Source organism: Oryctolagus cuniculus, chromosome 4 (genome assembly GCF_051225735.1).
Source record: "Oryctolagus cuniculus isolate XC-2025 breed Fujian yellow rabbit chromosome 4, ASM5122573v1, whole genome shotgun sequence".
NCBI classification, from domain to species: domain Eukaryota; kingdom Metazoa; phylum Chordata; class Mammalia; order Lagomorpha; family Leporidae; genus Oryctolagus; species Oryctolagus cuniculus.
In genome coordinates this window covers 32,978,233-33,004,877 of record NC_142870.1, presented here as the reverse complement: position 1 = coordinate 33,004,877, position 26,645 = coordinate 32,978,233, and the positions used below count along the sequence as shown (strand labels likewise).

Sequence of the window (26,645 nt, the reverse complement as noted above, 5' to 3'; positions counted from 1 at the left end):
AAAAGAAGGGGAAAAAAGTCAGATGGAGTACTGGGATAACGTTTGATTCTGCTTTTGCCCAGAACAGAATTGAATTTGCAAGATAGGAAGTATTTCACTGTTATAATTCAACAGAATTCACTGAGAAACCACCATGTGTACAGTAACACGTTGGTTACAAAACATAAGTAACTGTAACTGATTAAAAATTTAAAATTGTTTTTATACATACAAAGAGAAAATAATAACAATAGTTTATCGCTAATAAAAAAGAACTAAAGTGATTATGAATGTTAACAGAAGTTTTACAGAAAAGTACTTATACATGAATAATAAGTGTTAGGAAAAATACTGTTTTGTATGATTAGTGATCAAATGATTACAAACAAAAACAAAAGGTATTGTACTTTGGTATCAAATGTTAAAAGTGCAAAAGTCCTTCTAATACTCAATACTGGCAAGGATAAAAGTAATAAATGTTCCTATCAATGAATGCTGACAGTGTAAGTTTATACAATGCTCCCCTAAAACTCTGTGTGCATAACTGTGGGGGGTATACATGTTCTTTTATATATTTCTTTTTCTTGACTTTCTTCCTAAGATTTACATTAAAAAATAATGTATATGAAGTATAAGCACACTAATCATAAGCTTACATATAATCTCACAAAAATTTGAAACAGCTTAAATGTTATCATTATGGTATTCTCATCTATGAGGGCATTCTGCATGACTTCTGTTTATCATCTATCTACCTAACTTTCTATCTTTTCTAAAAAGAACTGAGACAGAAAATGAAAAAACTAAGCCAGTGTAATAACAATAGTCATCACAAGAAATGAAGCAATCACTACTTACAATTTTCTTTTGCAGAAATTTTCAAAATTGTAATTTTTTTCATGATAAGCACATCATTTCAAATGCTTTTTGTAAATGAGGGTATATATTTATACTGCTATGGAAGTTTAACTTGGTGAGCATTTTTGGGAAATAATATCTTATATCAAAAATTCACAGCCGGCACCGCGGCTCAATAGGCTAATCCTCCGCCTGCAGCGCCGGCACACCGGGTTCTAATCCCGGTTGGGGCGTCAGATTCTGTCCCGGTTGCCCCTCTTCCAGGCCAGCTCTCTGTTGTGGCCCGGGAGTGCAGTGGAGGATGGCCCAAATGCTTGGGCCCTGCACCTGCATGGAAGACCAGGAGAAGCACCTGGCTCCTGCTTTCGGATCAGCACGATGCGCCAGGCGCGGCGGCCGTTCGAGGGAGAACCAACAGCAAAAGGAAGACCTTTCTCTCTCTCTCTCTCTCTCTCTCTCTCTCTCTCTCTGTCCACTCTGCCTGTCAAAAAAAAATTCACAAAATATTGTATACTTTATCCTGGTAATTCCACTTCTAAGAATCTATCCCAAGGAAAATACTGCAAAAAAATAAATTAATATGTTACTTTAATACTAGTGGTAATATGAGTTACTTACAGTAATTCCAGTTTTGAAAGTATAAATGCAATGTTATCACAATTATTTAGAAGAAAGAGGAAGGCAATGAAGAAGCAAGATCTGCATATAATCCCCAAACAGTGAAGAGATACTTGGATAAGTTAAACACTTTGATACTTCATTTGTCCCTAGTACCGTGGAATGATAAAATGGAGAGGCAGAACAGATGGGATCACAGTGCAGTATGATGCTGACCTCTCCGAGAAAACTCTGTAGGGAATCATGTACATCCACCTTTCCATCAGCTGGAACCAGGACAAGGACCAACCACAACAAATCCATCCAAATAGCTGGTCCACTCTCAGCCAAGGCAGATTTTACCTGCCCTGGAATGAGTGAGTAGTGTGCAATAAAGCAGTGAGATCTCTGTCATACAGATAAGGGAATAAAATCATCACCCACGACCATCAGCAGAGAAATCTGTTACTAGATGCAGCAAACTAGAAATTACTAGAATTACTAGAAATTGCAGAAAAGTCCACAGCACCCTCATTAAAATCCAAAAAAGATCATGTCTCAGAAACAGGAGCAGAGACCCAGTGAAAGAAAATTTGTAGATCTAATAAACAATAAGATAAGTTGGAAAACAGAATAATGAATTATTCCAGTTCGGGAAAAGTGAAAATGTTAAAACAAACATGGAAAGCTCTTCCTGTATTAGGAAATGAGGGGAGGAAGGTATAGGATAAGAAATGATGAATCAATTTAACACTAGTGCTATTCTCTGAGGAAGGTAATGTTTTTAGGGAGAAAGCATTTAAGGAAATATAATTGTATACCAGAGTTTGCAAGCTGAAAAGGCTCACTACCATCTAAAGAAAATGAGTTAATCACACTCACCAAGAGATTTCCTAGAAACTGGTTTGGATTTCGATGAAAGAGAAAAATATCCTAAAAATATCAAGGTAGAAAATCCAGGTTATAAATAGAGGAATATGACTTCATATTTCTCTTCTTAAATAATACATCAGATTGATAAAAGCATCCTGAATGAAAGTTCCAAGTAGAAAGGTTTGGGACCAAATCATTTCACCCTTGTCCTAAAGTACATCACCCATAAGTGACATGGTACAGTTCCTGATAACGTCATGTTAAGTACATGTTAGATTTGTTGAAGACAAGACCCACAGAATAAAAGAGGACACAGGAAATTTTAAATTAATGGGGAGGCAAGGAATTAGGTACATTCTTCCTAACAGAATACTATTTTACTTATACAAAAGAAAATCAAGGGAAGTATTATGTTGGTGTGTTCTGTTTCAACAACAGCTCCATTGATCACCCTTTCCTAAATCCATGCCATTTACCTCGTAGTGGGAAGGCATTCTCATATCGTGGGCGATTTGCACCAGCCCCACCCCTTGAAAGGACACAAACCTCGCACTTCCTAATTCACATCTAAAGCAACCAGAGCCTTCAAAAGGACCTGCCTATGGGGATACCCACATCTCCGTCATCACCATGGAGACAATCCTGGTGTGGCCTAAGAAGACAGATAGGTTTAAATAATTTTTAAAATAGCTAATCTACACAGTTGTGCTGGTCACTAGTCACCTCAGCTGACTGAGAGCCAGTCAACAGCCAGATATGGCAGTGAACCTAATCAAGGAAAGCAGTGATAACAACCAACCAGCTTCTATCTGATGCCACTGTGTAAGCAAAAACAGTTGCCCATCAGATACCACTAGGAGTTTACATTTTATTGTGTTTTTGTGCTACTTTAGAATCACTGTGATATATAGTTCATTTCATTGGTGATATTAGTATCAGATTAAAAAATAAAAAGGCTACAGAATAATACAAAAAAATTAGCTTTTATATTCTCAAATTGCTAAACGTTAGAAACAGAAAGAAAACTAAAATTCCAGGCATTGAAGACTTACAGGGATCCCCAGGGACATCATCAGTGGATTTCTCAGCAGAAACCCTGCAGTTCAGACTGAAGTGGGTGGCATATTTAAAGGGTTGAAATAAAAATCTGTAAACCTAGAAACCTATATATAGCAAAGTTATCTTTCAGAAACAAGAAATTAAAACATTCCTAGAATAGCAAAAGCTGGGAGTTCTGGTGGGTATCCTAAAAGTTCAAAATGGAAGTACCCTAGACTGTACCTTGAAGTTATAAGTTCTCCAGTAAAGATAAGTATGGGATATTGCAAGGACAATGCTATTGCAGTTTCTTCTCTAAGATTTTTATTTTCTACAGTATTTAAAATAAAAGGGCAAAAAATGTAAATCTATATCAAGGGTTACACAATGTATACGGATGCAGATTGTATTGTCAGCAATATAAAGTAGAGCAGAGTCAAACGGCAAAGGAGTAGAGATTTGTGTGCAATTCTTTTTGGATCAACGTTATTTTAAAAATTTTTGATTAACGAAGAGTACTTGTTCATTCTTATGTAGTATCATGCAATATTGTAACACATGTATACATAGTAAGTGGATCAAATAGTGCCATTCGCATGTCCATCTCCTTATCTTTATGTTTGCAGCCAGAAGCTCCTCTCTTCTAGTTCTTCAGACAGTATAGAATAATCTTACTTTGAACTAGAGCCACCGCACTGTACTGCTGAACACTAGAACCTATTACTTCTGTGTGTAGGTACCCATTATTCATCCGCCCTCTTTCTCCCACATCCTCCCCAGCCTCTAGCAATCACTATTATAAGTTTATATCAACTTTTTAAAATTTTCTGTATAGGAGAGAGAGCATGGAGCATTAACTTTGCCCAGCTTATTTCATTTAGCAACAATGACTTCCAGTTCCATCCACTTTGGTGCAAGTGTTAGAATTTCATTATTTTTCATAGCTAAATAGGAATACTTAGAAACATAAACATATACACCATTTTCCTTATCCATTCACCCATAGTGGACACAGGTTGATTCCATATCTTGGCTATTGTGAATATTGCTTCACTGTAAATTCATTTACTTTACTCTTGGTTTGTAAAATTAATGCTAACATAATCAAAGCAAAGTTAATATAAATTTAAGACAGATTAGTATAACTTTAGTATATCACTTATGATCCCAGGGTAACCACAAAGAAAATATCTAGAGAATCCAAAAGAAAGGAAATGAGAAGGGATTCAAAGAATGTTGCTATAAGAAATCAACTAGGCCAGCGCCACAGCTCACTTGGCTAATAGCTCTGCCTGTGGTGCCAGCACCCTAGGTTCTAGTCCCGGTTGGGGCGCCAGATTCTGTCCTGGTTGCTCCTCTTCCAGTCCAGCTCTCTGCTGTGGCCCGGGAAGGCAGTGGAGGATGGCCCAAGTGCTTGGGCCCTGCACCTGCATGGGAGACCAGGAGGAAGCACCTGGCTCCTGGCTTCGGATCGGCGCAGTGCCGGCCGTGGCGGCCATTGGGGAGTGAACCAACAGAAGAAAGAACTTTCTGTCTCTCTCTCTGTCTCACCTCTCTGTCTCACTCTGCCTGTCCAAAAAAAAAAAAAAAAAAAAAAAAAAAAAAAGGAATCAACTAAAAGTCGCAGTAGTAAGTGCTTTGCTATCAACGATGACGTTAAATGTAGAGGAATTAAGGGCTCCAATCAAAAGGCATAGATTTTTCATACAATATCTATACTAGATTATTACAAACTATAGTGTCCCACCTGTGCTCACTAGGAACTTCTATGTGACTCTAACTTTGTACCTGTTATCCAGGTTCCCTCCTCCTATCTATCCTCCTATCTCTTTCAGCCTCAAGTACTCACCATTTTGTGTTCATATTGCTTTTGGTAACTCTTGTTTTAGCTTCTGTACATGAGGGAGAATATGTGGTATTTTTCTGGGCCAGGCTTATTTCATTAATAGTATCATGAATATGATGTCCTCCAGTACTATTCATTTGGTTGCAAAGGAAGAATTTTATTTTTTATGACTAAATAGTATCACATAATATATCTATACCATATTTTTTTATTCTTCACCTAATGATGAATGCTTTGGTTGAGTCCATAATTTGGCTATTGCAAAGAGTGTCGCAATAAACATAATGGAGCAGGTATCTCACTGATACAATTATTTCAAGTCTGCCCAGTATATGCCCTGTAGTGGGATTTCTGGATCATAGGGCAGTTCTACTTGAAGCTCTAAGCCACCAGTCATGGAGTAATGTCAAGGAAAGGGAAATGCTGATTACTCTGTTTGGTCAGTACACATTGTATACATGTCTTGAAATATCACACTCTAACCCATAAATGATTTTTAAACGGTAAGTTTATTTGGGCGCAAATAATTTTTTAAATTCATGCATATGAAGAGTCTTCACCAAGATCATGGAAAATGCTCAGTATGGAAACACTACAAATGACTTCAAAATTTTGGGGCCCTACTAAAATTTCTTTTAATGCCATGTTCCCACACTTTGTGAAGTATCTTCTCTGTATATTTTAACATGATAACAAAGATGCCAGGGAACAATAAAAAACTATTTTAAGTAAGAAAACATACACACACACATACATACACACACACACATACACACACACATACTGATCAGCAGAATGAATGCAAAACAGAATCCAACTATAGGCTATCTATAAGAAACTCTATTTAGTTATTTACTTTCATTTATAATTGACAGGCAGAGAGACATATACGTTTCATTCTCTGGAGACACCCTTTAAATCTGGGATCTGTCCTTAATGTGTTGTCCAATGTGAAGTAATGTGATAACTCGTACTGAAACAGTATTTTACACTTTGTGTTTCTGTGTGGGTGCAAACTGATGAAATCTTTACTTAATATATACTGAATCGATCTTCTGTATATAAAGATAATTGAAAATTAATCTTGATGTGAATGGAATGGGAGAGGGAGAGGGAGATGGGAGGGGTGCAAGTGGGAGGGAAATTATGGGGGGGAGCCAATGTAATCCACAAACTGTATTTTGGAAATTTATATTTACTAAATAAAAATAAATAAATTTTAAAAAAATGAAAAAGAAAGAAAGGAAGAAGGAGAGAGGAAGGAATGGAAGTATCCTTATGTTCATAGAACTGTATCTTTGGAATACATGAAATCTGTTCTCTATCTATTAATAAGAATATTTTTAAATTCATAAAGAATTAATATTTTAACATTTATTTATTTATTTTGAAAGAGTTACAGATTGGGCCTGGGAAAGACAGAGAAAGAGAGAGATCTTCCATCCGCTAGTCCAACTCCCCAGATGGCTGCAAGGGCAAGCTCTGGGCCAGGATGAAGTCAAGAGCCAGGAGCTTCATCTGGGTCTCCCTTGTGGGTATCAGGGACCCAAACACTGGGCCACCCTCCACTCTTTCCCAGGCTATTTGCAGGGAGCTAGGTTGAAAGTAGAGTACCCGGGACACAAACCAGCAACCACATGGGATGCCTTACCTACTACACCACAATGCCAGCCACAAGAATTAATGTTTAATGAGCGCAGATCTTCGGTTTTGGAAGATGAAAATGTGCAGGTGATAGACAGTGATGATGATCGTATGACAGCATGAATGTAGTTTATGCCAATGAACTGTACACTTAAAAATGGCAAAGATGCTAAATTTGATGGCATGCTTTAACACAATTAAAATGAAACAAACAAACTCTACAAAATTCAATTCCTGTCATAATAGATATTTGATCCCAGACTTGTCTTATTGCTGGATACAACTAGAACACTGGATAAAATATATGGAGGGGAAAAAGGTTTAGACACAGAACAGCAAGAAGCTGTGATATCTGGGAGAATGGAAATGAATCATTTGAACCCCACGATCTAATAACTATGAGCCTGGAGACAGTTTCCAGACTGCAGCCCATGAAGGGAAAACTCGATCAGAATGTGACAAACTTGCCAAGTTGAAAGTTTTGAAGAGGAAGAGCTCTGTAATCTGCAAAGTAGTCTGCTTAGGGCTATTCCTAGTTCAAACCTCTTCAAGCATAGAGTGAAACCACAGGGAACTGTGAGTTGAACAACTCCAGAGGTCACACCTGACTGGGAGACACGGAAGTTCCAACTGGCTGGAGGAGAGAGCTTAATGAACAGCAGGACATTCGGTAGATTCTTGAAGGGCCAGACTGTACTTGTAATGGCACTAAAACTAGCTATAGATTAATAAAAGTTAGTGCCATCCCTTTTCCTCCTTGTTCTCTCAACTCTGATTCCTTCACTAAGCCTACTTCTGTGGCAGAAGGCAGGCTGTGTGCATGAAATATTGAGAGAAAATATGAACAATCTTTAGGTAAGCAATGACTTCTCAGTTGAGACAAGCTAAACATGAATCAAAAGACAAAAGTATCAAATTTCACATGTTTATAATCAACATATCTATTTCTTAAACAGCAGGATTAGGCATACGAATATACAGGCTTGCAATATGTGCATCCGCAAAGAGCTTGTAATGAGGCTATCTGTGTGCGTGTATGTGTGTAGACACAAACAAGAAGGCAACTCAGTATTTTGAAATTGGCAAAAGAATTTAAGGAATTTCAGAAAAGATGGTGTAATGGTCCATAAACTCAAGAAATCATGCTCAACATTCATGAGGAAAACATAAATTAAAGCTAAAATAATATACCATAGAACAACTTTACAATAGCTAAAATTAAAAAGACTGATAAAACCAAGTATTTTTGAGGATGTGAAAAAACTGAGAAAATTCCATTTTTGGAGAAAATTATAAAATTACAAACTAGTGTGGAAGCTAGTTTGATGGTTTCTTAAAATGTTAAATACAAATTTGTATGATCCAAAGAATTCATTCAAAGTGTTAGGCCATGAGACACATTCTCACTGTGACATATACAATTTCATAAGCAGTCTCTCTTCATTATAATTCCAACTTTGAAAAAACTCATTATGTCTAAAAGATTCATGGATTAAACAAATTGCAGTATATCTGTAAAATGTAATACTAGCCAGCAGTAAAAGGGAATAAACCATTTATGGCAAACTGAACAAAAGACCAGAATAGAAAAAACTAAAAACTGTTTAATTTCATTTGTATGAAATTCTAGAAAAAGGAGGTCGAGTCTAGAGTGTTAGAAAGCAAGTCCAGGTTACATGGAATTAGAAATGGGGAGGTGATTGATTGCAAGGAGGTAACTTTTCTATCTTGATTGGTATGGTTGTTATATAACACATAAAATATGATACAAGTATGTTTCAAAATTCTTGAAAGTTAAGAATGTACTAAATGTCTCATTTAACTGTATATAAATTATATCAATCAAATAAATTTTTGAAAACTCATATAGCATAGCAAAGGTCTACTATTATTGCAAAAATACAAACTATATATCACTTGCCAAATCATTTTTAAAATCTAGAATAAGCATAATATCAGATATAATACAGGACAAACACATGCATGCGTGTGCAAACACACAAATATACCTAAGTTATATCAATCCATGCCACTAAGGGTGAAGTTCTCAAACAGTACACACACAAGCACACATAGCATTTCACAAGAACAAGAAAAAACTATTTTAATCAATACTATTTTAAGTAAGTTAACATAAAAACAAAACATTAAAATAATAAAATGTTACCTATTTCATAGATAGTTATTATCATACTAAGTAGGAAAGACTATCTAACATATTTCCATTTAAATTAAGAACATATAAAGTATCTACTATCAAACTGAATTATTTTTTACACTTTAACAGCAATACATAAAAATACATATGATGTAATCATAAGAATGAAGAGATTCTATTTTACATCTGATATAGAATTCTACTTTAAAAAGTGAAGATACAGGGCCAGTGCTGTGGCATAGTAGGTTAAGCCTCCGCCTGTGGCACCAGCATCCTACAGTATGGGCTCAGGTTTGAGTCCCAGCTGCTCAAATTCTGATCCAACTTCCTGCTAATAGCCTGGGAAAGTAGTGGAAGATGGTCCAAGTATTTGGGCCCCTGTACCCACATGAGAGACTCAGAACAAGTCCTGGTTCCTGGCTTTGGATCAGCACAACTCCAGTCTTTGCAGCCATTTGGGGAGTGAACCAGAGGTTGGAATACCTCTCTCTGCCTCTCTATCAGTAGCTGTCTCTAAAACAAATTACAAGAGCCTAGGGTGATTACTGATGCCATAAACAAGAGTGTCAATTTGTTAAGTCAACAACAGGAGTCATTGTGCACTTACTCCTCATGTAGGATCTTTGTCCTTAGTGTGCTGTACATTGAGATCTAATGCTATAACTAGTACTCAAACAGTATTTTTCACTTTATGTTTCTATGTGGGAGAAAACTGTTGAAATCTTTACTTAATGTATGCTAAACTGATCTTCTGTATATAAGGAGAATCGAAAATGAATCTTGATATGAATGGAAGGGGAGAGGGAGTGGAAAAGGGGAGGGTTGTGGGTTGGAGGTACGTTATGGGGGGGAAGCCATTGTAATCAATATTCTGTACTTTGGAAATTTATATTCATTAAATAAAAGTTAAAAAAAAGAAATCTTAAAAAAAATGAAGACAGCAACTGAAAAATATTCCAATTAGATACTCTAATATAAATATATAGAAATCAACAACTTGGTTCATATCAACAAAATCAACATAAAAATATAGTAGAAAATATTCAGATCCACAAAAATATAAATGTCAATTAATATTGCTGAAAATATATTTTATGATTTTTCAAAGCCCTCTAAACTTTTTGGAAACTTCTCACCCTCAAGTAAATTTTTTTTTTTTTTTTTGTGGGGGGAAGTGTCTCTCAAGCTGGTGTTTGGCACAGTGGCTAAGTTGCCAGATGGGATGCCCGGATCTCATATTGAAGTAACTGGGTTGAGTCCTGGTTCCTCTGCTTCAGATTCAGCTTCCTGTTAATTTGCACCTTGCGAGGCAGCAGATGATGGCTCAACTATTTGTCTCCATGTGGCTCACATGGGAGACCCAGCCTGAATTCAGGAATCCCGGCTTTAGCCTGACCCAGCCCTGGCTGATGCAGACATCTGGGGAGCGAAGCAGTGGATGGGACGTTGCACTCCATTTGTCCCTATGTCTCTCTTTCAAATAAAAACTGAAAATAAATAAATATTTTTTTAAAGTTACAATCTCTCTCTCTCTCCCAGATCAATCTGAATACTCAATAAGCCTTCCTATGATTAGACTACAGGAAGGCACGTAATCCAACAAATTCTTTAATGGATCCTTTTGGAGATCAGACCATTGAAGAAAAGACAACATTTGCTTTAGCTATCTCAAGCTTTTCCTTATAAAACACATCCTGAAGCTATTCCTTTTCGAGTACATGAATCCAATGGTACTTGATCCAAAACTCTTCAGTTATGAGATAGGAATTTCTGTTTTTTTTTAAGCTAGATTGAATTAGGTTCCTGTGATTTTTCAAGTTAACTAGTTCCTTAAAAATATTTTTAAAGGAAGAGAAAGAGGAGGAGGATCACAAGGAAAGAAAGGAGGTGGAGAAAAGAAGAAATATTTGAAGAAAAAGAAGAAAAAAGAATCCATAAAAGAAAACTATAACCTGAAAAATTTTACATAGGTGTTGAGCAGCCTGAATAAGCATATGCTATAGTCCTGATTTACTGTAATCCAGAATGGACGAGTTAGTATCATGAAATCAATTCTACTTAATTGATACTTTCAATGCAGTTCTTAATGAAGTATCTTGAGGGAAAGGAAAAGCATATAACAAAAATGAATGGCATCTTGAAGATAGTTGATTAAAATTATACTTATATTATAAATCAATTAAAAAGGGTCCTGTGACATGGAAAGCCAAGACACTCTGGCAAAAAAAAAAAAAAAAAAACTAAATCAAAGATGTCTGTGAGTGAGATCCCAGTAGAAAGAACGGGCCATCAAAGAAGGAGGTAGCCTTCTCTGAAGGGAGGTGAGAGCTTCCACTTTGACTATGACCTTGTCTAAATAAGAGCAGAGTTGGCAAACTCAAGAGGCTTCCACAGCCTTGACAACTCATGACAAGAGCCTAGGGTGATTACTGACGCCATAAACAAGAGTGTCAATTGTTAAATCAACAACGGGAGTCACTGTGCACCTGCTCCCCATGTAGGATCTCTGTCTATAATGTGTTGTACTATGAGAATTAACGGTAAAACTACTACTCAAACAGTACTCTATACTTTGTGTGTCTTTGTGGGTGCAGTCTGTTGAAATCTTTACTTTGTATATACTAACTTGATCTTCTGTATATAAAGATAATTGAAAATGAATCATGATAAAGAATGGGATGGGAGAGGGAGTGGGAGATGGGATGGTTGTGGGTGGGAGGGAGGTTATGGGGAGAAAAGCTGCTATAATTCAAAAGTTGTACTTTGGAAATTTATATTTATTAAATAAAAGTTGAAAAAACAAACAAAAAAGAGTCCTGTGAAACTGAATCAAGAATTAATAGATTCATGAAACAGAATGGACACACCCATAAATATACCATATTAATCATGATAACCATGGCAATGAAAAGCAATCAAAGGTCACAGATTTTTAAGTAAACTATGCTTGGAAAATTATTTGATTTTACTGATATTGGTGATATTTAGTGATTTATTGATTTTAGTGATATCTACATTCCATGTAAGAGAAAAATTAAATGAATTTGAAGAAAATCCCAGATTGAGAATTTGGTACTTTTGGTACAAAACAAAGTTAAACCATAAAGTATAAAACTGATTTCATAGCATGGAATTTTGAACTTCTGTACGTAAATAAATATCAAAACTAGCCAAAAACCAAAAGAAGACGATGAAATATTTTCAATATGGTGTAGAAAAGAAACCTATATATATATGTGTGTGTATATATATATATATACACAACTATAAATGAGGAAAAGGAAGAATATACCTCCACTGAACTCCAAGTGAAGAATATATTTTCCAAAGTGAAATATTTGAAGAGCTCATAAACATATTAAAATGTTTAATCTTCTTACAGATCAACTCATTAGTTTCCATTATACTCACTACTATTAACACCAACATATATCACAATATTCTTATTTATGTTTTAAAACTTATTTGACAGTCAGTGAGGGAAAAACAGACACATTCTCTGAATGAGTATCCACTGGTTCACTCCCTAAATGTCCTCAACTATCAGGTTCTGAGCCAGGCCAAAGCCAAAAGACAGATACTCACTGCTGGCTTCCCATGTGGGTGGCAGAGACCCAGGTATCTGAAACATTACCTGTTGTCTCCCAAGATGCACATTAAGAGGAAGCTGGAATTGGGAGCAAAGCCAGGTTTCAAAATCAGGCATTCTGATAAGGGATGTAGGCATTTCAAGCAGCATCTTTTTTTTTTTTTTTTTTTTTTTTTTTTTAGCAACATAAGAAAGTTGATTTTATTTAACTAAGTATTTTACAAAAGCAGCCCAATACAACTTTCAACAGGCAGAATACTTAACTATTATTTAAGTACTAGCTCCCTAAAGTTGACATTGTCTCAATACCTTGTCATGATAGAAAAGAATATATTTCAGACATGACTGCTCAGTAAGTCTGTTAGACAATTAAACTATGATAACATATTACAGTTTGAATAATAGAACTCAAAGGTATAATATAATATTATTTACAGATATCTGCTTTCTAGACAACATTATCCTAAATATAACTATGCTAAGTGAAAAAAAAATTTATATTTTGCCATGTTGAAATTGCTTTCTTTTTTTTTTTTGTGGCTTTTTCTTAATTTTTTTTTTTAACTTTTATTTAATGAATATAAGTTTCCAAAGTACGAATAATGGATTACTATGGCTTCCCCCCCATACCGTCCCTCCCACCCACAACCCTCCCCTTTCCCACTCCCTCTCCCCTTCCATTCACATCAAGATTCATTTTCGATTATCTTAATATACAGAAGATCAGCTTAGTATACCTTAAGTAAGGATTTCAACAGTTTGCTCCCACACAGAAACATAAAGTGAAAAATAATAGATGATTTTTTTAAAATGATGATGAAATCAGATCAGACCTATTGTCATGCTTATATTTGATCAAGGATCTAAAACTAATTCCTGGAGCAAGGACAGTCTATTCAATAAATGGTGCTGGGAAAATTGGATTTCCACGTGCAGAATCATGAAGCAAGACCCCTACCTTACACCTTACACAAAAATCCACTCAACATGGATTAAAGACCTAAATCTACGACCTGACACCATCAAGTTATCAGAGAACATTGGAGAAACCCTTCAAGATATTGGCACAGGCAAAGAGTTTCTGGAAAAGACCCGGGAGGCTCAGGCAGTCAAAGCCAAAATTAACTATTGGGATTGCATCAAATTGAGAAGTTTCTGTACTGCAAAAGAAACAGTCAGGAGAGTGAAGAGACAACCGACAGAATGGGAAAAAATATTTGCAAACTATGCAACAGATAAAGGGTTAATAACCAGAATCTACAAAGAGATCAAGAAACTCCACAAAAACAAAACCAACAACCCACTTAAGAGATGGGCCAAGGACCTCAATAGACATTTTTCAAAAGAGGAAATCCAAATGGCCAACAGGCACATGAAAAAATGTTCAAGGTCATTAGCAATCAGGGAAATGCAAATCAAAACCACAATGAGGTTTCACCTCACCCCGGTTAGAATGGCTCACATGCAGAAATCTACCAACAACAGATGCTGGCGAGGATGTGGGGAAAAAGGGACACTAACCCACTGTTGGTGGGAATGCAAACTGGTCAAGCCACTATGGAAGTCAGTCTGGAGATCCCTCAGAAACCTGAAGATAACCCTACCGTTCGACCCAGCCATCCCACTCCTTGGAATTTACCCAAAGGAATTTAAATTGGCAAACAAAAAAGCGGTCTGCACCCTAATGTTTATTGCAGCTCAATTCACAATAGCTAAGACCTGGAACCAACCTAAATGCCCATCAACGGTAGACTGGATAAAGAAATTATGGGATATGTACTCTTTAGAATACTATACCGCAGTAAGAAACAACGAAATCCAGTCATTTGCAACAAAATGGAGGAATCTGGAACACATCATGCTGAGTGAAATAAGCCAGTCCCAAAGGGACAAATACCATATGTTCTCCCTGATCGGTGACGACTGACTGAACACCAAGAGGGAAACCTGTTGAAGTGGAATGGACACTATGGGAAACGGTGACTTGATCAGCATAGCCCTGACTGTTAATGAACAACTTAATACATTATCCCTCTTAGTAGTTTTTTTGTCTGTTCTACTTAATATGACTGGTTTAATTCTGTAATTAATACACAGTTATTCTTAAGTGTTGAAATTTAACTGAAATGTGATCCCTGTTAAACATAAGAGTAGGAATAAGAGAGGGAAGAGATGTATAATTTGGGACATGCTCAAGCTGACTTGCCCCAAATGGTAGCGTTAGAAACATACCAGGACACTCCAATTTAATCCCATCAAGGTGGCATGTACCAATGCCATCTCACTAGTCCAAGTGATCAATTTCAGTTCACAATTGATCATAATGAAAGGACTAAGAGTCAAAGGGAGCACATAAGCAAGTCTAGTACCTGCTAACACTAACCGATAGAATAAATAAAGGGGAGAGTGATCCAACATGGGAAGTGAGATACTCAGCAGACTCATAGAATGGCAGATGTCCTAAATAGCACTCTGGCCTCAGAATCAGCCCTAAAGGCATTCGGAGCTGGCTGAAAAGCCCATGAGAGTATTTCAGGCATGGAAAGCCAAGACACTATGGCAAAAGATCTCTGTGAGTGAGATCTCAGTGGAAAGAACAGGTCTTCAAAGAAGGAGGTACCTTTCTCTGAAGGGAGGAGAGAACCTCCACTTTGACTATGACCTTGTCTAAACAAGATAAGAGTCGGAGAACTCAAGGGGCTTCCATAGCCTTTGAAACTCATGACTGGAGCATAGGGGGATTGCTGATGCCATAGACAGGAGTGTCAATTGGTAAAGTCAACAACAGGAGTCACTGTGCACTTACTCCTCATGTAGGATCTCTGTCCTTAATGTGCTGTGCATTGAGATTTAATGCTATAACGAGTACTCAAACAATATATTTCACTTTGTGTTTCTATGGGGGTGCAAACTGTTGAAATCTTTACTTAATGCATACTAAACTGATCCTCTGTAAAAAAAAAAAAAAAAAAAAAAAAAGAAAAGAAAAAGAAAAGAAAAGAAAAGAAACTATCAACTCCCAACTTGACTCTCACTGGGATCAAGCAGCATCTTAACCTCTAGGCTAAACACCTACCCTCACAAAATTGTTAATAGTATTTAGGAGTCAATTAAAATGTATGACAATGGAAAACTAGAAAAATAAATTATACGGAACCTATAAGATGGAGACTATGCAGCAATAAAATCATGTTTCTGAAAACTAAGAACAATAATAGAAAACATTCACTATGTAAAATAACATAAAATAAAAACCAAAATAATGAAAATCTTATAAATATTTGCATATAGTCTTATATAGAGTTCTAATTTTCTCCAGAATATGTATATATCATATACTCTATTTTTTTAAGATTTATTTATTTATTTGAAAGGCAGAGTTACAGAGAAGCAGAGGCAGAGAGAGAGAGAGAGAAAAAAAAACTCTTTCATCCACTGGTTCACTCCCCAGTTGGCCGCAACGGCCAGAACTGTGCCAATCCAAAGCCAGAAGCCAGGAGCTTCTTCTGGGTCTCCCATGGGGGTGCAGGGGTCCAAGACTTGGGCCATCTTCTACTGCTTTCTCAGGCCATAGCAGAGAGCTGGATCAGAAGTGGAGCAGCCGGGATTCAAACTGGCGTCCACATGGGATGAAGTCACTGCAGGTGGTGGCTTTACACCACAGCACCAGCCCCTATATTATACTTTAAATACATACATATACAAGGGGATTCAAAAGTTCATAGAAAATGGAATTGAAAGACTGAGGTCAGAGCTGTTGGGTAGTAGGCTAAGCCTCCCAGCCTTTGGCACCGGCATCCCATATGGGCTCTGGTTCAAGTCCTGGCTACTCCAGTTCTGATCCAGCTCTCTGGTATGGCCTGCAAAGCAGTGGAAGATGGTCCAAGTGCTTCAGCCCCTGCACCCACATGGGAGACCTGGAAGAAGCTCCTGGCTTCTAGCTTTGAGTTGGCTCACCTCCAGCTGATGCGGCCATTGGGGGAATGAAACAGCTGTTGGAAGACCTGTCTCTCTGACTTCCTAACTCTACCTCTCAAATAAATAAATAAAATCTTTAAAAAAAGGATTATGTGTATATACCACAAACTTTCTGAAGCCCTTCATTATGCACGTACACATATTTATTCTAATGGAACTAACAGGATATAAAACAATTATTCATGTGTAGTTTGTGACGATGATACTAAATTTTTTCTCTATCTCCATTTTTCAGTTTCCTATTTTCTGCATGTCAGTATTTCCTTAAGATTCTAGATATAAAACATCTATTTCATAGTTTTATTCAGAGGAAATATAATTTAAATACACTTCAGTTAATTAAAAATGAAAATAGCAAAATGTAATTTTATTATCCAAAAAGCTGAATATACAGAGGACAGAAAGATAAACATTAATTTTTTTTAATCTTGTAGGAAGAATTAACAAAGTGAGGATCTCGACGAACCTAAGTCAGTCCATTGTGATTAGGAATTCAGTAGCAGGGGCACAATAAGGGATTTCATTGCCAACTATGTAGGAAGATAAGGACGCTAGCAGTAGTCTCAAAAGAGAGGTACACTGAACAAGAATGCTGAAAGTCTTGTTAGGTTTCAAATTACAGAAGCTGTAAAAGTGTTTACAATATCAAAGACACATGGGGAAGTTAAGTGCAATCCTGCTAAATAATTCAGCTGTATCTCTAAAATATATCTCCCTTTACAGTTTTAATGGCTGCAAAAACGAGAAAGGGAAATTCAAGAGTCCACTGGCCTGGACATGGACACAGAAGACCCCAGTGCCTTGAGCACCTTTCAAACATATCCTGTGACTCGGATGCAAATTCACCGCTCATCTCTGAGAGTCACTTTCCTCATCTTTAAATGGAAGGGGCTGAAACAAATGGTCGTGGGGTATAGTTAATGTCCATTTACTCCAATTCATTCTCACTCAAGCTTGGTAAGCTGCTGAGAGAAGTCTGGCCACTTGCATGTTTGGCCCAATCAAGAAATGAGAGGCTCAAAACCTACCTAACCAAAGTTGCCAATCCTAATACACCCTGCAAAGATTTCACCTGCCCGCCTATTGTAATCACCTAGATACCCAAATGAAAACACAAGAAATAACCCTAATTTCTACCTGCTATTTTTAGGTTATTCAAGTACACAACGAAGAACTTTGGCAGACACTGTGGCTCAGTGGATTATGCTGCAGCTGGGAACCCCCTCACGCCATATTGTATTCCTGGTTCCAGTCCCAGCTACACTGTATTTCCAATCTGGTTTCTGGCTAATGTGCCTGGGAGGAAGCAGGTGACCCACATGGGAGACCCAGATGGTGTCTGTGGCTCCTGGCTTTAGTTGATCCTAGTCCTGGCTGTTGTGGTTATTTGGAGAGTGAACCAGTAGATGGAAGCTCTCTCACTTCTTTTCTCCCTGTCTCTCCCTCTCTTTTTCTCTCTCTCCCTCTCTCTCTTTCTCTATCTCTGTCACTCTACCTTTTAAACAAACAAATCAACCTTTACCATCCAAAAAGAGAATATTTTAAAAATGAAATTTAAAACATAAAAAAATTTGCTTTCACAAAATCCCTACAGACAACTATTCATCTTGAATTTAAATTTGCTACTGTTTTTATTACTATAATAAAGTAGAACTAGTGGTTCTCCTTGCTATACAAGTAGTACATGATATTACTTAAATTAATAAATCTTATTACTATAAACCAGAAAAACAACTTTCTACCTTATTTCCATAAGTAAATTTGTGTCTTTAGTATGCTAAATGAGAAAAAATTTGTAGTGTGTGGTAATTTTCTTGACTTTGCAATAGAGCATTTACCCATGTAAGAATTTTCTTCAATAACAGGGCTATTTAAACAAATGAAATTGAAATAAGACATTTTTAAGTCATGATTTTCAAATACGGAATGAATTTCTTTTTACTAATTTATTATTTCCTTTGAATGTTTCTATTTACTATCTATATCATCTTTTAAAAGGTTTTCTATTTACTAATGATCTGGAAAGTTAAAAAAAAAAATACAGATCTCAATTGCCCAAACACACACACACACACACACACACACACAAACACACTCCTACACAAACTTTCTTCACAGGAATCTGTTTTCATACGTTACAACATTCTTTATGTAGAATTCAGACCATACTAATTATTTTATACACAACTGGTAAAAATAAATCATTAGTGAGTCTCTTACCAGATCTTACCCAGCACATCAAACAGAGAAAAATGTACACTCTCATTTGGAATCGGATAAAAGTGAACAAGGCACTCAGATTCACTGAAAGAAATTCTGTGGCTCAGGAAGCTTTCTCTGTGGTAGGCTTGTCGGAGTCTGGCAGGTTTCAGTGTAAAAGTGGACTGACTTTTGCTCCTCCTCCTTTGTCGAGAAAGGTGAGGTGGTTTCAACATTTGGCTTGTGGTTGTGAGAAAGATTTTTAAGTCAAAGACTCTGGAATAAGTCACAAACAAACCTGCAGCTGCACAAGTTGAATTTAAGGGAATGCAAAAGCTAATTATATCTTTCTTTATTCCTTTTAACCTCAGAATTTCAGATGTGGTTTGGAAGAATAAATATGTTTGTTGAACGCCTGGAGCAAATACGTTGTTAGAAAATGCCAGAAATGGGAAGGGTCAAAAAGGTGGTTGTTTATGTTCATTTTGATTACAAACTAAGTTGTCTTTATATACCATAAAATCAATAATGAAATCCATATCCCATCCAGATGTTCAGGGTAAAATTGAGGGTTTTCATGGCTATGTGTTTTTCCATCCAAAATGCAGAGGGCTATATTAAAATGCAAGAGTCTAGGCTATCTCTTCAGGCTTAAATTATAAAAATAATTTTAATGTCAATAATTTTTAAATTATTATAGGTTTCCTATTGATATGCTTACTTAATTTTTATTTTATTTTCCTGCAAGCAACTCGCTTCAATAAGAAAAAAAATTGAGAATAATTCTAAGTACATGGATTACAAGTTCAGCAATTACATTTGCTCTTAGAAGATTCAAGTTTTGGTAACACTACAAAAATACTATTAGAACAGAAGTGTTGGGGCCGGTGCCGTGGTGCAGTAGATTAATCTTCCGCCTGCAGTGCTGGCATCCCATATGAGCGCTGGTTCTAGTACCGGCTGTTCCTCTTTCAATCAAGCTCTCTGCTATGGCCTGGGAAAGCAGTAGAAGATGGCCCAAGTCCTTGGGCCCCTTCACCCACATGGGAGACCAGGAAGAAGCTCCTGGCTCCTGGCTTCAGATTGGCATAGCTCCGGCCGCTGCAGCCATTCTGGGAGTGAACCAACAGAAGGAAGACCTTTCTCTCTGTCTCTCCCTCTCACTGTCTGTAACTCTACCTCTCAAATAAATAAATAATAATCTTAAAAAAAAAAAGAACAGAAGTGTCTCATTTCTATTATAAATCAGCTGAAACTAATCTGAGGTCTTGTGGGTATTTCATAAGTCCACATTAAAATGAGATATTCTAGTCCCGGTCGGGGCGCCGGATTCTGTCCTCATTGCCCTTCTTCCAGGCCAGCTCTCTACTGTGGCCCGGGAGTGCAGCGGAGGATGGCCCAAGTGCTTGGGCCCTGCACCCCATGGGAGACCAGGAGAAACACCTGGCTCCTGCCTTCAGATTAGCGTGGTGCGCTGGCCACGGCGGCCATTGGAGGGTGAACCAACGGCAAAAGGAAGACCTTTCTCTCTGTCTCTCTCTCTCACTGTCCACTCTGCCTGTCAATAAATAAATAAATATATAAAAAAAATAAAATGAGATATTGACTAAAAATTATGAAAATTTGGGGCCAGAGCTGTGGCGTAGCAGGTAAAGCTGCCACCTGTAGTGCCGGCATCCCATATGGGACCAGTTCAAGTCCTGGCTGCTCCACTTCCCAACAAGCTCCCTTCTAATGTGCCTGGGAAGGTGGAGTATGGCCTGAGTCCTTGGGCCCCTGCACCCAAGAGGGAAACCTGCATGAAGCTTTAGTCTCCTGGCTTCCGCCTGGCCTAGCTCTGGCCTTGCAGCCTCTGGCAGAATGAATCAGGGGATGAAGCTCTCTATTTATCCCTCTCTGTAGTTCTGCATTTCAAATAAATAAAATAATTTGGAAGGGGAGAATATATGGCAAAATTTACACGTTAGGAAAAAAAATTCAGAGGCCAGGACTGCGGTATAGTGTGTAAAGCCTCTGCCTGCAGTGCCAGCATCCCATGTGGACACCAGTTCGAGTCCCTGCTGCTCCACTTCCGATCCAGCTCTCTGCTATGGCTTGGGGAATTAGTAGAAGATAGCCCAAGTGTTGGGCCCCTACACCCATCATGGGAGATGCAGAAGAAGCTCCTGGCTCCTGGCTTCAGATTGGCCCAGCTCCAGCCATAGCAGACATTTGGGGAATGAACCAGTGGATGGAAGACTTTATCTCTCCCTCTCTTCTTCTTCCTCTCTGTTAACTCTGCCTTTCAAATAAATAAATAAATCTTTAAAAAAAGAAAAAAATACAAAAAAAAATTGTTCCTAAGTTTATGCTTAATGAAAACATAAATCTTTGCTATTTAACATAATTTCTCTTCTCTGTGTTTTTGATGTGACACTATGCCTCTTCTACATTATTTTCATCTTAATGATTTTAATGAGCTCATACTGAAAAATATGAACTTCACATTTCAGAAAATATAAAACATAGCATAGCTTCAAAATAGTAAATTATATTTGTTTAATATTATATATTTTACTGTCAATATGAGAAATTTGGGGTTATTAGTGACTACCGTATTAAATAGTATATCAAGAAATGACTAAATACTATAAAAATGCCAATAATTTAGGAAGTATTGTTTATTTATGTATTTATTTAGTCCTTCTTGGACAAAAAAAATGATTGATAGGTTGAGCACTGGGTTCAGTGAGTAAAGTGCTGCTTGGAAAAACTGCATCCTATATGACAGTGCCTAGGTGCAAGTCCTGGCTGTGCTCCCAGCCCCAGCTTCCTGTTAGTGCACACGCTGATACACAGCAGGTGAAGGCTCAAGTAATTAAGTCCCTGCAACCCACTTGGGAGCCTTGTGTTGAGTTCCCAGCGCCTGGATTTGGCCCAGCCCAGTTTCAGCTGTTTCCAACATTTAAAGAGTAAATCAGCAGATGTAAAATCTGCCTGTTTGTCTCTCCCTCTGTCCCTTTCTTTCTCTCTCTCTCAAATACACACACATACAAACACACACACACACACACACACACACTTCTACTTTGTTTCTCTGTCACTCTGCCTTTCAAACAAATGAATAAATAAATTTTAAAAATATTTTAAGAAACTTACAGACATGCAAACAATGTAATTAACATAAAGGTAATAATGAGGTTGATAATAATGATAACGGTGATTATGATGATATAAAATTCATTGAGCTCCACGCACCAGGCATGCTTCTATATACACAGAGGTAATAATCATAGCTAACATATTTATTGAGATGGAATGATCTTTTTTTATCAAAACCTATTTTGATACAAACTGTAATGTAGCAATATATCAAAAATGTTTAATAATCTTATCCTTTGACTCGGCAATTACTCATTCAAGCTTTCCTACAGAAATCCAAAGTACCTTTCTACAGAAACTTCCAAGGTACTTTATGTATGGCAATGCTTTGCATGTGCATAAAGATGTCTGAGCAACAATGTTCTTTTTTTTTTTTTTTTTTTTTTTTGACAGGCAGAGTGGACAGTGAGAGAGAGAGACAGAGAGAAAGGTCTTCCTTTGCCGTTGGTTCACCCTCCAATGGCCACCGTGGCCAGCGCGCTGCGGCCGGCACACTGCACTGATCCGATGGCAGGAGCCAGGTGCTTCTCCTGGTCTCCCATGGGGTGCGGGGCCCAAGCACCTGGACCATCCTCCACTGCACTCCCTGGCCATAACAGAGAGCTGGCCTGGAGGAGGGGCAACCGGGACAGAATCCGGCACCCCGACCGGGACTAGAACCCGGTGTGCCGGCGCCGCAAGGCGGAGGATTAGCCTAGTGAGCCGCGGCGCCAGCAACAATGTTCTTCTAAGCATTCTTATATCAGACAGAAAATGGAAACTATACGAATGTCTAACAGTGGATGATTAGGCTAATTATGTACATACTGTAGATTAAACTTAATCATGTGGATAGACATTCATTGGTAAACAAAGCCTCCATCACAGATTTAGTATGGAAAAGGCAAGCTAAAAAACAATATTATATACGGTCTGATTTTTTTTTCTGAAATATGCTATATGCATACTTTGTTTTTGGAAGATTTTACTCCAAAATGTTTATTACTGTATGGCAGATCCATTTGTAATTTTTACTTTCTTATTTGTTTCTTTACATTCTAAAGATATTTCTATACAATAAGCATTGAACACATCTAAAACAACACCAAAAAGCTATGATTACTTTGAAAAATTTGATTAGGATCAAAATAGAGATAAAATTATGTCATAATTGCTTAAAAGCATCCAGTAGAGACTCTTAACAGCAAATGTCCAAGTTTCTCCATTAATTCATTCATTTATGCAACTTTTTATGAAGCCACAAAACTTCCCAGACATAGACTTAGATGAATATGCCAAGTAGCAATGTTCATTTACTCAAGTTGTATTATCCCAACAACTACTGCATTCAATATTATAGAAATACAGATAAGTCCTAGGTCCCAAAATATATTTATCCAGTAGCAGTTCACAGTCAGGAGGACTTGACAGAAATATTCCTAGGGGACTAGAGAACCACAGAGGTGGGGAAACTAGCTGATCTAGGCTGCAGAGAGAATCCTTGGGGGATACGATGCTGTCTGGGTGAGTTACAAAAGGGAGGACGCATCTGCTGAATAGAGGTGAGAGAAAAAAGGAGCTCTCATGTGTGTGTATGTGTGTGCATATGTGTGTTAATATGTGTGTATACAGGTGTTATATAAACACATTTTCAGTATTGACGTGTTCATACAGCTTATAAGACATTCTGATATGAATGAGGAAAAACAAATGTATTATAGTGTTCCATGCATTTAACACATAAAATCTTACATGTGACTAATGGTCTAATAAATGCTTAAATTATTTTTAGCTACTTCTGGGTTTATTACCCTAGATACATTCAATATGAGTTAGGAGACACAGTATGTGAAAAATTAGAAAATGATATATTGAGGTCAAATTCTGAGCAAACAGCTCACTGCATGAGTTTCAGAACTCATTACATTGAATTAGTACTCTAGAATTACAAGGATCATAAACTTATGTACAGTCAAAAGGGCATCAGAATCATGCACATTTATAGAAAAAGGATGATGAAATTTTAAATAAATATAACATAGATATGCTCATTAATTATTTACAAATATAAAGGTCTATTGTATGCAATCTTACATATGAACTGGATATTTTACTATGAAACCTGAAGGTGCAGCTCCCAGATAAGCAGCATCTGAAAAGTTGTTAAGGGAAAAACGTATTAGTTCAGGTAAGACTGATGAGGTAAACGAACCCAAATATATCAAAAGATCTACACATAGCCGAGACTTGCAAGTATCCATTCATTGCATCAACATATATTTGTTATTCATGTATAATGTGCTTGTTTCCTTAACCCCTTTCTACTCTACTGCAATTATATTGATGAGAGAGGAAAGACAGCAAAAAAAGAAAAAAAAATCATGGGGAGGAGTAAGGACTTACAGACTCACGATAGATCAACTGAAGGTAACCACTGAAGTTACTGACAAACATGCCACTTGTAAGCATAGAAGTTCTGCCTCTTTCACTACGCGGGTTTCTAAACTTCCTTTTCTTTCACTAGGATTAATGACAGTGGCTGACACAGAGGAAGTAATCAGAAAATACCTGCTGAGTAAAGTAATTATCTTTAGCAATATCAATTTCTGAAGAAACAGAATCAGAATTCCAAAGAGAAATTACTCAATGTCATAAAAATAAGTAATGTCAGAGTTCAACAGAAATTAGGATTTCCCAAGACACATTCCTTTTCATTAGGGCAGATTATTTTTCTGGTCCATCAACCCAGTAGAAATTAATTCTCACCAGTACACCAAACTAAAGACCAAATTGTGTCCTTAATACTTGTATGATACTCCCAGGACTATTCCAGGGTTCTACATGGTCATACATTATCTTCAGAAAGGAAGCTAAGTTAACAGTTAATGATGCACCTAAGTACTGAGATTTCTTTGCTCTTCCTTTTAATTATCTTTATTGTTTTTAAGATTTAAAAAAATCCTCCCCAACTAAGAATCAACCTTTTATTCAAAAAAGATTTATTTAGTTTATTTGAAAGGCAGAATTTCAGAGAGTGAAGGAGAGAGAGAGAGAGAGAGAGAGAGAGGAGAGAGAGAGAAATAGTCCATTTGCTAGTTCACTCCCCAAATGATGACCACAGTGGCCAGGCTGGGCCAGACTGAAGCCAGAAGCTTCATCTGGGACTCCCATGCAGATGCAGAGGCCTAAACATTTGAGCCACCTTCTCTTGTTAGCATTAGCAGGGAGCTGGATCAGAAGTGCAGCAGCGGGGACTGGAACCTGTGCCCGTATGGGATTTCTACATCGCAGGCTGTAACCTTACTCACTACACCATAATGGTGGCCCCCAAGAATAATCTGGTACATAACATACAAAGCTTAGCTCTGATCCCACTGCAGGATACTGTTATAATCTCACTGTCATCCTCAAGAATTCTTGCTTCAGTCACAAAATTTGCTCTACTATTCCTAGTGTTGCTTGGGGTAGCCTCTCTGGTCAAGTTCAAATGAATTCTGGAGTCCACCTAAAATCTCTTGCTATTTTCAAAGACTTACCTGGGTAACGCTTCCTGCGTAAGGGTTTCTTTTTTTAAAATTTATGTTTCATACTTTTTACATTTTAATTTTTAAAGTTTTTAACAGAGTGAATGTGATTTGTAGATAAAATTCTAAGAGCATAATAATATTCCCTTCCTCACCGTCTCTCCCTGCCACTCTTTCCTTCTCCCTTTTTAGTTTTTGATATAACATATTTTAAAATTAGATTACAGTAAAAGTCTTAATACTTCACTGAGTAAGAAATTTACTCAGTACAAAGCAAAAAGACCCTAGTTCAGTGGGAATACAGACAATGGCCATTTCACCCATATACAATAAATTTTAAAGTAATCACAGGTCATTAAAACTGTGGTGGTATTACATTCTTAACCATTGGTTTGACAAAGGTATAAACGTTTTACAAAACTATATTTGCAGCAATACGGATGATAGACACTGACATTTCTTTTCTTGTTTGGCTTATTTCACTCAACGTGATCTGCTGTACCCATTCAGGTGTTTTGTTTTATTTTGTTTTGTTTTCCTCAGATTTTATTTATTTGAGAGGTAGAGTTACAGAGAGGAGAGACAGAGAGAAAGGTCTTCTATCTGCTGGTTCACTCCCCAGATGGTGGCAATGGCGGGAGCTGGGCTGATCATGAAGCCAGGAGCCAGGCCCGGGGTGTCCCACGTGGGCGCAAGGGCTCAAGCACCTGGACCATCTTCTACTACTTTCCCAGCCATAGCAGAGAGTTGGACTAGAAGAGGAGCAGCCGGGACAGGAACCGGAGCCTTTAATGGGATGTCAGCACCTCTGGTGGGCGCTTAGCCCACTACGCCGGCCCCTGCAGGTATTCATTCTTACAAAGCCTGATTACGAATAGTTTAATTATACAATATAAGTGATTTACTCCTTTACCCTTTGGAGACAAACCTAACCTTCGCTCACTAGCCCAGGAGCTTCTCTGGTGAGGTTACTACCAGCGGTATCTTAAATTTTCTCTGCGGTCATTTTCTTTAAAACATTGGTCAAATACATTAAAAATCAACTAACGAAGTGCCAGAGACAATAAAGGGTCAGCCATAAGCAGAGGGTCCACCCAGGTACACTGACCCACCTCTCACCTCCTCAGCCTGGAGGGCGGGCGGTTCCCGCGGGGCGCTGGGGGCGTGCCCGGCAGCCTCGCCCCGCCCCTGCGCACGCGCGCGCCCGGCGCCGGTCCCGCCCCCTCCGCCCCGGCGGCGCGG

The 26,645-nt window shown here is 37.7% G+C and overlaps 1 protein-coding gene across 8 annotated transcripts in view; it reads right to left on the bottom strand.

The window, feature by feature from the left end:
- The window catches only part of LIPI (lipase I), a 62,806-nt gene extending 36,181 nt beyond the window's left edge, over positions 1-26,625 (bottom strand). For 2 of the 8 annotated variants that reach the window (XM_089330649.1, XM_089330646.1), the window contains exons 1-2: positions 18,781-18,936; positions 2,317-2,367 (exon numbers count right to left, since the gene is read on the bottom strand). In XM_089330649.1, the coding sequence (XP_089186775.1) occupies positions 2,317-2,367; positions 18,781-18,826 (97 nt within the window). In that variant the 5' untranslated portion in view covers positions 18,827-18,936. Of the gene's footprint in view, positions 1-2,316; positions 2,368-18,780; positions 18,938-23,973; positions 24,032-26,515 lie in introns of those variants that run through there. The other 6 variants (XM_051859445.3, XM_051859446.3, XM_008267126.5 and 3 more) reach the window with 6 other exon arrangements.
- Positions 26,626-26,645: the final 20 nt, after the last annotated feature.